The 13,201-nt window shown below is 34.1% G+C and overlaps 1 protein-coding gene across 6 annotated transcripts in view; it reads left to right on the top strand.

Annotated features, from left to right (window-relative positions):
- The window catches only part of LOC119640662 (putative neural-cadherin 2), a 317,900-nt gene that overhangs the window by 272,304 nt on the left and 32,395 nt on the right, over nucleotides 1-13,201 (top strand). For all 6 annotated transcript variants that reach the window (XM_038038856.1, XM_038038857.1, XM_038038858.1 and 3 more), the window contains one exon: nucleotides 10,411-10,554. In XM_038038856.1, coding sequence (XP_037894784.1) covers nucleotides 10,411-10,554 — 144 coding nt within the window. The remainder of the gene's footprint in view (nucleotides 1-10,410; nucleotides 10,555-13,201) is intronic.

Raw genomic sequence — 13,201 nt, 5'->3', positions numbered from 1 at the left:
TGAATTTTTAGTTTGGACTAAGTCTGGTTCAAGTTTTTTATTATTTTTTATTTTAATAAAATTGCGCAAAAATTAACTTTTATGCGATTCAAGAAAAAGAGCGCAAGCAATGGCTGGTCATCGGTACGTCGATTTTTTTAATTTTTGGGCTTGGCAAGAGTATGTCGCGAGGACCAAATTCAACCCTATATTTAATGCCCTGAAGTAAACATTCTAACATTTGAAGCCGTCGTATAGGAGGAAGGGGAGAGAGAAGGGAAGAGGAAGAAATGATCGCTCCCAGCGACCGTTCTCGACGGCTTCGAGTTTGTAGTTCCACCCAATGATGATGGTAAGAGAATTCTTTGCATTATACGCAAAGTTTTAAAATCAAAATCTTTTTTTCATTTGGTTTTTTATATGGAAACCACATATTTCGGATGCCCACTGCGTTCAACATTGTTCGATTTCGTTTGAAGGTAGCAAACCATCGCTTGATTGTTGTTTTAGTTTTGAAAAATGTAGTAACAGATTTCCTGCCAATACTGGGTTTGAACGACTATTTTTACTATCAAAAAACAATAGTTAATCAGCACACTTGTGTATAAATTGCGAACGATCGACGTAACATGAAACCTTGACAGGCGCCGTTTGGTGGATTGCGCGTTGTAAACATAATGCGGGCTTTTGCTTTTGTGCCAGCCCTGAAGATTGCTCAGTCATGCGTTATAATCACAACAACGACAGCCGACGGTAATAATTTCTGCATTCTTCATCTAAAAACTAATTCCTCCGAACAGTAGAATATAGCAGATAATCACTTTAAGCCTAGAAAAGTATTTCGTTATGTACTCTTGTCCTCGTATGTATGTGTATTCAAAGTCATTTGTTACTTATTTTCATATTTCAAATCGAATAAACTGCCTTCATCCCACAGGAACATGAAAAATTAAGTTTTTGCAGAAATTGCAAAACTCCCGAAAGGCTCTTTTGTAGCTTCAAGTTAAGTTTAAGTAAGAAAATAACAATAAGTTTAAGTCGCACGTTGACTTCACCCAAACTTTTAGCATAAAATATGTAAGGATGAGGAAAACGAACACTTAGAAGAAAACTACATTAAATCTCTTCTTAGTTTTCCTTTTTTTTTTCCTTTTTTTTAACAACTATTGCAACCAACCACTTACGCCAGTCGCTTAGTTACTATTCTTTATGCGCTCATATATAAAAACAACTTTTACAATTTCGACATTAAGGAAATACAATAACACTTAAAGAAAACAATTAATATTCTGCTAAAAGTTTACTCATGAAAAAGGAGCAACAAATGAACGAAATGTCTTACGCTGATCCTGATGACATGCGAAGAAAACCTTAGCGTTACTTAAAAGGCGGAAAAGTTTGTTTCCTTCGCCTCACAATGTGTTATAATAACAATGTAAAGACATCTTAGTCGGGCTGGGTCGACTTCGTCTAATGTAATTTTTCAGATATATATTTCATTACAAAATAGGAAAAATTATTCTTAGGCATAGAAACAGGCTTACATTCAAACTTATCACGGAAGACAATCGTGTCCAATCACTATTCTGCATTAAATTTTATCACACAATGCTAAAAACTAAACTTTTTTGTTATATTTTTATGTAAAAAACTCTTCGTAAGATGTGGCTTAAGAGATGGTTCCATAATGACCAATATATTAAGTGCGCTAAAATAAAGTCTTTCACCAAAATAGGGCGTTATATGGTGAATGGCGACAAAAATGGATTTGCCTTTCATCTGGGGACAAAATTTTATCAAAACATTTCGTAAATTGGGACGATATGTACATACCCGCACAAATACACATAGGTCGAAATCTATTAAACTTTCAAATGTCGGTAACTGCGGAAAAACATTACATGAAGTCTTGAAATTTAAAATCTATTGTGCGTTTTAAAAATGAAATTCTCTATGCGAAGCAATTTCTATGATACTGAACTGTCACTCAGTATTATGCACACATGAGGTATTAAGTCTCTTTTACATTTTTTTGGCCACAGCAAAGTGCTTTTGGAGACTGTTTTATGTCAGTTTGTATACATTTTCCAATTCTTTACTGCAGATGACTGAGAAAACTTTGTTTAATATATACATACATGCATTGATTTAGCTAAAAAGCACGTTAAATTATCAGGTAATCGAGTTTATAAAATCATTTAATTTATATAAATACCCATAAGGGTTTAAAACTAGCAAAACATATCTATACACATTGTTGAATTTTCTGTTCAATAACGTCCACTTGCAAGGTCATGCCTAAAAAAGCCGTCTGTTCGCAAAAGCCGTCGTTTAGTTGACGTTTTTTCCGCTCGGACGCTGCTCATGTTCTTCTCATTCAACCTGCGTTGTAAAGTGGAATCTCCTATAACATTTAATGGAAATTCGTAGAACCTGGCGGAAGAATGGCGATTGTGTTCGTATAACATGGCAACCCGGGAAGAGGTTGTGACAGATATTACGGTTTGACTATATTTTAGTTCTAAAAATTAATATAACAACTAGCTCCATAAAAGAAAAGGTAGAATATATGTGTGTGTGTGAAATGACATTTATTCTTGAGCAGTGGAAAAAGGCCTTTTGAATTCTTCTGCACAAGAACGGCTCTAAGAACAATGTAGAAAATTTTAGAGAGATTGTTAAAATGAGGGCCCTACCTACACCCATGGAGTTTCTTTTAGTCCGTCCGTTTTGGCCGTCATTGACGTCTGTATATGTTGAAGATCAACTACGACAAAACAAGCTGGAGCTTGTTTACGATGTATATAAAGGTTTTCCGATGAGTAACCAAACTGATATTGTTTACGCTGACTTTTCGAAGACGTTTGATAATTTGTATGGCACAGGTTTTCCTACTAATTTACTTGCGTGACATGCATTTTATCTAATTGCTCGTACATAACGTGTCTTGTTTGGTTTCTGTACATCACGGTGCATACAAGTCATATCCGGTGGGGATCCGCAGGGTAGCCATTTGAAGTCCTCCTTAATTTGTTTTTTAATGACTTACTGCTTTTTTATTATTCAGTGCGTGGGAGGAGAGCAAGCGTGTGCGTCTGATTTTTCCGAACTTAATGCTTGATGCAAATGTAATAATATGTCATTTAACTTCCATTACCTCTAGACTAGTACATAGGCACCCACAAGGAGGGTCTGGTCCTGTATTCATCAGATTGTCTTTGTGAAGCTTTTTTAAATTTGTTTTACCAGGCTTAAGATGAAATTCCGCAGTTCCGTTGCTCCCTTAGAAGATTCATCTTAAGCTTATTCACCTTGCTAGTTTTAAGAACAGACTGAGTTGGTTAGGCGTCCAATTTGTTATAAAAGTGCCATCTGGTGAGTGCAATTGGCCGTTTCTATTGAGTGAGGTTGATATTCATATTCCGGCAAGAGTATCCCGTAACTATTGGCTCATTAGGCTACCAAAAACTCGCAGCAGTTATTTAGTCTATCATCCTCTCCGCGCAGCGGGTCGATCCTTTAATGATTATTTTCATTTTTATGGTACGACCTCGACGTCAGCTTTAAAAGTAAAAAATGCAAATCTATCTGACATGAAAGATTTGAGGAAGCGATACATATCGGCAATTCTGTTGATGATGCATATTCTATATCTAAATGAGGGAGCTTGTAATATATATTAAGGTAGTGGAATTTTCTTCTGAAATCTCACATCCTTGAGGAGTTCTTCGGCTAACACAACCATCAGATCCGCACGAGATTGCATTTTCAATGCTATCTTCAGTTTAATTAGGATAAGTACACGGTTAGCATAATCAATTGTGATGATAATAGTTCAAAATTGTCTCCATTTTCTCCAAAATCAAAAAGCAAATCTTTAGAGGATGAGAGGTTGTCTTTTCATGCGCTGCTTTCACTCCCTCCTTTTTAAGGAGTTTCATGTCGCGTTCGGCAGGATATTGACGTCTCATTAATTGCATCTCTCTTTCCACCAATTGAAATTCCTTTCTAGCAAGTTCGCCCGCGTCTTTCCTGGTGACTTTGCTATCTTTAGGTGGCTCCAAGATTCGTGGCTTAAATCAGAAAGAAATTTCAAAACTCCATTTATTATTGTCTCCTTTTTTTTTTTTTTTTTTTTTGGTATGTTGAACAGAGATGGACTATTGTCTCCTTTGAACCGTTCCTTCCAGTGATATTATATGATAGGTATTTTTCATTTCTTCTGTTAACTTTGAAAAAATTTGTATTTGTCAGGCATGTTTTTATCTAATTAAAAAGGATTGCCACATAGCTGTTAATTTTTATAAATGTAATGACGATTTCGATACTTTGGGATGAAATATTATTTCACAAAGATATTTGTCTAATAAAGACACAAATCTCAAAATATCCGGGCTAATTTATCGGACGATTTCCACTCTATATTGCCTAATGCATTAGTTCTTGAAAAATGGAAAAATAATATCTTCTCTTTCTACTCTCTCCCCTTACCGCTTGTTTCTCAAACAAGATATAAAATCAGAACCGTTCAAGAAACAATATTTTACTAGCAAAAGTTCTTAAAGATCAAATGGGAAATGTTCTCTAAAGCTAAGCAAAATTTTATCACTCATTTTTAATACAATTTACAAGAATAACAAAGAAAAAGAAACCATTTTTTTTTTTTTTTTAATATTCCTTCAACTATGCATTATAACAAGAATTTGTGCTCTTGTATTTCATATTATAATGGATTATATCATCACAATATTTGGCAGAGCAGAAAAGAGATTATATATGTAGAAAAAAAAAATTGTTTAATGATAACAATAAATATTAACAATTACTATTAAATGGTGACAACAATAATGAGCAAAAAAGTGAGTATATAATTAATTTTCATAACAAAATTGGATTAAATTTTGGAGAAAATTAACAAAACAATTTACTCTGGACGACGGTGCCAGAGATTTATGCTCTTAATGTAAAATTACTAGTTAGAAACGTCCTCCACAGGACCATGCAATTCCAAATCTGTTACATAGAATTTTGGTGTTTGCAAGTAAGAAATTATTCTGTGTTTAACAATACCGTCGTTAACAAGTGTTACAAGTTGTATCACTAGTCCTTATAAATTAAATTCCGCTACAGATTATTTCATTAACTGAATATGAAAAATGACTTAACCCTCACCTCGTTCTTCCATTATATCCCACTAACATTGAAAAAGTTAAGCCCCATGCATTTGCGAGAACTCACCTTGGCCGACTTATAAGCACCGTCTTTGTGACTGCCTACACCTTTTCTTTACTAGAAGAATCGCTTTCGGAAGAACTAAAATAATGTTAAACGGAACATAATGTCAAATTAAAATATCCTCTCCGAGAATGGCCGAGTAGGTAAGAACCGCAACTCTCTAATAAGTCCCTATATTCGCGAGTTCAAATCTCAGCGCGGTACAGTTTACTTTGCTAGTAGTATAATGAGTGTTCAATCGGGAAACGCTTAACACTTAACTTTTGGATACACAGACTGTGGACATCTCTCTCTATCATTCCTCGTTCTCAGTTCTTCTTCGTTCTGCTGCAGGGGACACCCTCCGAGAGAATTGCCATTAAGAAAGAAATACTTATATACACATAGCCATATACATCGTTACGAAAATGCAATTTTTCAAGGTTTGAATTTTGATGAAAATTAGTCGATTTTTTAAGAAACTAAATTGTAAAGAAGAACACATATTCACGGTGCGTTACCTGTGTCATGCAGCTGGCGATTAACGAAAAGATTAACAACAACCGGCAGAAATTTTGCGGAAAACGGATTCACAGGCTAACAGAATGGAAATGTCCTGAGTTTTAATTTAGGCAATGGTAAAAGTCGAGTTAGTCGTAAGAACGGTCGAAAATTGAACCGTGAAAGTCGAACCAAGGGGGTTGAGTTGCAATATTTGTTACTACGTTACAATATATATATAATATTACTAGTAAGCGACTGTTTTCTTTTACTCTAAGAATTTATTTCATTAGTCTAACTAAGGCTACTTATAAGCTGACGAAGCACTATGGAGGACTAGCGAAAATGCCATAGTAATTAAATTTGTAATGTATTTGAATACATTTGTTCAACACTAGGCGATAAAATACGTAATAACATAGACCACAGAGTTTAATTACGCAAACACTTACCCAAGACTAATCTTTGGAATATAATCTATATATCAAACAAATTAAGCCGATGTGTATCCCTTTGACACTTATGTGTTCATTAAGCTCCTTATTACACGCTGTTCAAATGGGATGTAGTAATGTACAGCTTTTTTAATCCGGTTTATAATTTTTTGCTAAGGGAATGCTATTTAACGTGCGTGGACTTTTTCGGAATTCTCATTGCTGCGAAACTATTGGCAGAAATCTTCAAGCGGACACACATAATTTTGATATATTATTATTATTATTACTAATTTAGCCAGAGAATAAATCCTGAGACCAAAGTCTTAGAGCATTACCATCTAATGCTTTCGGCTTTATAAAACACTTCACTTCACTTCAAATTGAGATTTGAATCCACGACCACAGAGTTGCTAGTCCGGACTCTAGTCTACTCGGGCACTCAGGCGGATAATTTTGATATTACAAAGCAAAACGGATACACTCTATGAAAGCATATGGGGCTAAACTACAAAAAATTCAAAAGTATATTAAAATTGGTTTTACTGCTTGCTATGCACAGTAAAAATTTGTTTGCCGCTCGCCAAGCCTACTAAACTTTAAGCCTATGAAGGTGGCAAATTAGAAGCGTTTTCGTTTATGAAATCGGAGAAATTGACCCCACGTTCGAAATTTCTAGACCCAAAAGTGACTGAGCCATTTTTTATCTCTTGCGTGATACTGCTTAGCCAACAACCGATTATATACAACACGAATTTCTTCAAAGATCTGCATAATATTGGACGTTAGTCGGGCTAAGCATAAAGGCGTTTTTCAATAATCGTCGCTTAATTGCACAATACAATGTCCTGTCTCGGCAGAAAAACGCAGACGCGTTTCGTATCTCTGCCGTATTAAAACCACATCTATTAAGTGAAACCTACATCTCAAACGATTCATATAAAAACCACGTTAAAGCCGTCTCCGTAGACTTAACAGCATTGTACTTGTAACGCCATTGCTGTATAAATAAAAATATAAATAATCAAGCAAGCAAAGCAACAATCCAAATAAATTATAAAACTAAAACAGTGTAAATGCCACGACTGAATACTTGTGGTGAGTGCGTGAGAGATATTCCTTAATTATCCTTCAGTTGCTGCCGTCAAATTTCCAACAAATTTTTCTTTGTTTATGTCTTTTTGATAATGTCCTTTTATTTTACGGCAGCAGAAAAAAAATCATCGAAAATAATTCTTTGGTCTCCCCAGCGCTTTGGAAATTCCCTTATGTTCATTAATTGTATCAAAAATGTGCATTTCGTAATAAGATTTGGCTTTAGCTTTCCTTTGAATATGCTGAAACGGGAATGAGTTGACAGCGGCAAACTAGCTGCTCAACACATCAAGTTTTGACAATTAACCTCAGAGAATAACATTTGAAAATAATCTTAAGTGAACGGCTGGCGAGATCTGGCGAACGAACATTTGCTATCTTTCTTATGTAAATAAACCTGAACATTTAGTAAGAGCGATTGTAATGGATAACGATTTTTTATTTTTCATATTAAATTTCGATTTCATTTTGCCGGGTTTTATTTCTAAACTCCATACATACATGCAGTATTTACTTAAAAACGCAAACTGCTTAAAGACGATGTTTGCTGCGTTTATAATTTAGAAAATATTTAATAACAATATTCATAATAATAATGATTATAATAACAACAATGATGATGATGATGATGATTATACCCTACAGCCTGTAGACTGTACCCCTATTATGGCTCCGAAATTATTTACCAAATTAAAGTGAAAATATTCTTGAAAAATATTTCAATTTCACCAAAACTGACAAATTTACACTTTCCAGGTTTGCGGCAATGTGTGTGAAATATGAATTAAAGTGTAGTAATGTGTAGTAACGAGCTGCATATTTATTTGGATCGCATTTCGCTTGAATTCATCGCTGATTGTTGTAAATTTTACTCTAGGTATCCTCTCCCTTTTGCTTATATATATTAATGAAAATTGTGCATACTTTTCTCTCCCTTGCTAGTGTTACATGCGTCGAGTTATTCTACCGGTAAAAAATGCATTGTTTTTCCCCAGTTTGTAAAATGGCTTGTCAACATCCTTTTTAAGTGGTATTCAGGCGAAATTTTCCCCAATTTCCTAAAGAAAATAAAAAACCCATCTTATGTTCTTAAACCATACAAATACTTATTCATTACAGATACGGGAGATTTTTGTTATATTCTTTTATTCTTATTCTGTTTCGGTTTTTTTTCTCTTTGTTATGTATACACAAAAGGAGAATATGAAAACATTAATAAAAATTCAGATGAGAAGCAAGGCTTGACCATTCCTCAGCAAACGTATATTGCTGCACCACGAAAGCTATTAAATTGTATGACAGTGGAATTGTGCTAAATATGTCCGTTTTTATTACATTGTATATAAAAATACGTGTATTTTTTATTGTTCGCTGTTTTTTTTTTCATTCGTAGATTTCGTGTCAGCAATATACCGATTTTTTATATATATTTTGTGGTTTTTTCTTGTGCCTGCACAGTCTCGTATTCACCTTAGTTGTTATTTTGTGATGCCTTTTCTCCACAGTTACGGCCCGATAAAATATCAGTGGCTTTTCATATGACTTATTGAAGTATTCAAGTAACATTCAGTTAAAAAAATGTACGAAAATAATTCTTTCATGATATTTCATTATTTTGAATGAATTTTCTCCCTGTAAAGGGAAAGTTAAATTTTACAGCAATTTTTGTCAATTATCAATTTATTGCCTATTTCGAAACTAAACTGTCACCTTTTCAGTTAAAGGAGACTTAGACTTGGCTGTAAAATAGAACTGCTTCTAAGAAGGCTATTGTACATAACACTGCTTCACATCGTTTATAAAAATGTGCTTTTCTTATTTGCGAGTGCCAGGCGCAGATCAAATCTGTCTAATGTAGCATGGTAATAACAAAGCCCACAAAATATGCAATGTAATTCCGCAGTGCATGTCCCTTACGATCTGAAGAACGAGACAATAGAATGCATCGTTCTGAACACTCGTACTGAAAAAGCGTTAAGTTAAGAATGTATTCATGGGTGCCTAACGTGAAGGCGATGGGTTTAAACCAAATCTCAAGCGCGCAACATAATGATCAAGAAAATCTGTGTTAAGATCCATGTTATTTTGGAAAGCGAATGCCAATATTTAACCTTACTATAAGGAAGTTTAGAAGGAAGGTTGTAACAATTGTATATACTTTCTCCCTGATAGCAGCGAAATAATTCCCCAAATTTTCTTTTAGAGTTATTAAATGTTCCCTATCTATTTGTAAGACTACGCCTCCTCTAAAAGGATCCCGAGAAATTCTAACAACCCTGAAGCACTCTTTTCCCTGCCACCTAAAAAGTCAATTAATACAAAGAGAACAAACTTAATTAGTAAACATAACTCTAAACTCGCAGAGTAACTAATCTACTTCACATTTCTGCACAAGGACTAACATCATTACCATATCCCCCGCAACTAGTTCACGAGCAACAAAAGGAAAAAAACCTTAAGCGCTAAATCAACATTAATTTTTAGCAACAAACGGTAATGTTCTTATCTTAAGTAAGAAAAGCACCTGCAACTATATATACTAAAAGACCTCTTAACTTCCATTTTTATGTCACACACATATGATTACTTAAGCGCTTTGAAAGCCAAACAGCCAGTTTCGGTTATGAAATTAAATGTTTTTAAATATAAAAAACTATTTTCATCTGCTATCCAAGAAATGTGTAACGCTATACACACATGTGCGGGAAAAGTTGCGAGAATAAAATATTTAAGAAATAGAGAAAGAAAATCCAAAGTTTAAAGAAAAGGTATGAATAGAAAATTTTCCAGGAATATCTTGTGTACATTAAAATTTGTAAACATTTTATGTGTATTGCAACTAAAAGTGAAACGAAGTTCTGGCTTTACGACGATCAAAAGCGTGTAATATAAAAAACATTTCGGTATTGAGTTTTCGCAAAGGCAGGGAAACGCATGCATTGCACAGAGGTATGGAAAAATTTTACTTTTCGCAAACGTGTTTACAACTCAGAGGTTTAAAGACAAACATACAAACATTGTTGCTTATAACTTTTCCATAAGCACACTTTTCAATGCACATACAAAAAAAAAATTTTTTTTTAATATTTACCTTAAAATTATTTTAAAAAAATGTATGAAAATTTTCGTTACATCAGAAAACAGAAAATTTTGATTAAAATTGTTGTTTACTATCTTTTATTTGCAGTTACAAAATTTGTACGCATTGGTATAGCCGATAAAAATGATACACCGCCTTATTTCGATAAATTTCTATACGAGACTGAAATTGATGAAAGCGCTGACCTACAGACGACAGTACTCACAATTAATGCCAAAAACCACAATGAGAGTAAGTAGAATTTTTAAGTACTCTTTTTAAAATCTTCATTTAAAATATATTTTCTTCAAAAATATATATATGTATATATACACATTAAATCATGTGAATTATCTGTTTGTTGTATTTGCTCCCTATGGGTAGTAGTTAACTTGAGCTAAATAGCTGATGTAGAAGTTTCTATATGAAATTTTATGGCCCGTGTTGGAGTTTACGCAGAGAGTGATTTCATTAAACGACTCATGTCGGTTTACCAGCGTACGGGTCCTCTCACACGTTCTGACTAATAAACAATATAGAAAAATAAAAATTTTAAATAAATGAAAAAGAAAAATTATTGACCACTTCATCATATCATATCTACTTGCCTGTCTCTATAATTTCATCTATACGATAGATGTTTCATGTTCGATATTGATTTCTTTTTTATTGTCTGTCACGGATATATATATATATATTTTCATTTTTATACCAACCGCCTATGAAGGGATATCCAGTATGAAGCTTCAGAGACCCTATGAAGTATATTTGCATTTATTGCGAATCGATGTAAGGATGTCCGTCTGTCTCTGTATTGTCTACGGTAGACATTTTTATGGTCGCATTAATCAAGCTATCCGGCTCAAATTTGGTAAAAACATTAAAAGTTGTTGTACTCAGATATTGAAGAATAATGTTACCTGAGAACACCGCAGTTTTCAACAAAGAAAGGAAGTTTTTTTCCTGGTTACTTATAGACCACAATATAAACAACGACAAAATTTTCCACCCGCCTTCCATGAAGGATATTACCTTACAATAGAAAAAGGAAACATCGTTGTCGAAACATCTCATTATAAAAAGGAACTTTAGAGACTCTACAAAGTATATATGTTCTTGTCCGTCGTCGAATCCGCTTAGTTATGCCTGCCGTTTCGTCTATCAGCCGCAGCAGATAGCCCTCAGCAATTAGTAAATACTCCTTAGCATGGCAACGATTTTTTCATATACAATTCAAATATCTTGGCTCAAGTTGTGAGATCCGTCAATATTATCGAAGAGGTGTGTTTATCTGGGAGCGAAAAAAAAATGAATATCGGCCCGTCCTTAGCTATTTGATTTTGAGAACACAAATTAATGATGAACTGCACGCTGTATATGGCATCATCAATGTGAAATTTTTTAACAGCCGTCAGTCAACTTAGATGACGATGACAATGAATGAGCGAAAAATGTTATCACTGATAAGAACATTGCCCAAAAACACCAAATAAATATGTCGAAAGGGCATATTTGACTTTAACATAAAAAAAGCTGACCGCTCGTCGAGTTTTCTTACTTGGGATAAAATACACCACGCGAGAACTCGACAGCAACATTGGTCAAACTGCATAAATTGAGATCGAAGTTCCTGACCTACGTATCCTCTTTGCAATCATGCTCCAGAAGGAAAGACTACAGCCCACTCTAAGGCTCTTGACAAATAATTTTATAGGAAAGGTCTGAAAATGTTAGAGAGGGATAAGACTGATTATTTCTGAATGGAACTACGTTGATGGATCGCATTTTCCTGCTGGAATATGTTCAATTGTTTATAAAAAAGTGTTTATTTAAAAATATTTTACATTTAACTCTCTTTTTACAGGAAACTTAATTTAACATGAGCCAAAAACAAAAAAAAATTTTTGGAATTGTTTTGTTTTAACACGATTTTGAATATTGTATGAATTTTTTTTTTGGTGGGTCTATGAATTTTTTCATTCTCGTTCCTAACAAGTACGCATGTAACTTCGCGTTATAATTTCTTAAGTTAGGTTATGCCGCGTAAAGACGTAATGTACTTTTTTTCACAATTTAGTTTGATTTTTCATAATACGTTTAACGGATTCAAATGTGTATGTACGAAACAAATTTTGAAGCGAACTCCAACAAGAACTTTTTAATATTGTTTGTTGTACTTTTTAGACGGTTTTTTAGGTCTGGAACCATTCCATTTCCATTTAGCCAATATCTTTCTTCACACGCACCCTTTTACTTGAACTTTTTGGGATCGTACCTATCGTGCAAAAAGAGAATTAGGTGTATTACTACACCGTGTAACCGTGTAACGAAACAAGCTTTGGAATAGCACTTTATACAGACAGCTGAGCTAAGAATGTGTCATAATATCAGGGCGTCTGCCAATTTTTTGTTCCATTTTAAAATATTTTACGGTTCTCGTAAGTTATAGTATTAACTATTTTGATTAACGATTATACGACGCTATTCTTTTAAATTCACATATGATCGCATTCCGTAAACAGTTGCTTGGGATGTGCTTGTCTTCGAACGCAGAAAACCTATGCTGTAGCGTATACATGTGGAAATGCAACGCCAATATAACGAAACTGTGCTCACTGGTGGTTTTTCCTATACCTATTTTTACAGAACAGGTCAATTCTACGAGTAAATTTTGCGAAGCTCCACAGTCGCAAAAATGAAGATAGGACGGTGCAAATTGGCAAACACACTATTCATTTGATTGAGAATAGAAGGTTGAAAGTTAAAAAGGAAATTTGAAAAAATTGTCGGCGTCTTCCGAGATTGTTTTAGCTTCTTGTGCACTGTGGACGTGGGTCGCAAAGGCAGCGTGTTACAAAAAAAAAAGTATATTTACTATATTATATCATTTAAAACCAAT

This window comes from Glossina fuscipes, unplaced genomic scaffold (assembly GCF_014805625.2).
Source record: "Glossina fuscipes isolate IAEA_lab_2018 unplaced genomic scaffold, Yale_Gfus_2 121, whole genome shotgun sequence".
NCBI lineage: Eukaryota > Metazoa > Arthropoda > Insecta > Diptera > Glossinidae > Glossina > Glossina fuscipes.
Note: the sequence above shows the minus strand (reverse complement) of the source record. Positions and strands in the feature narration are given on the sequence as shown.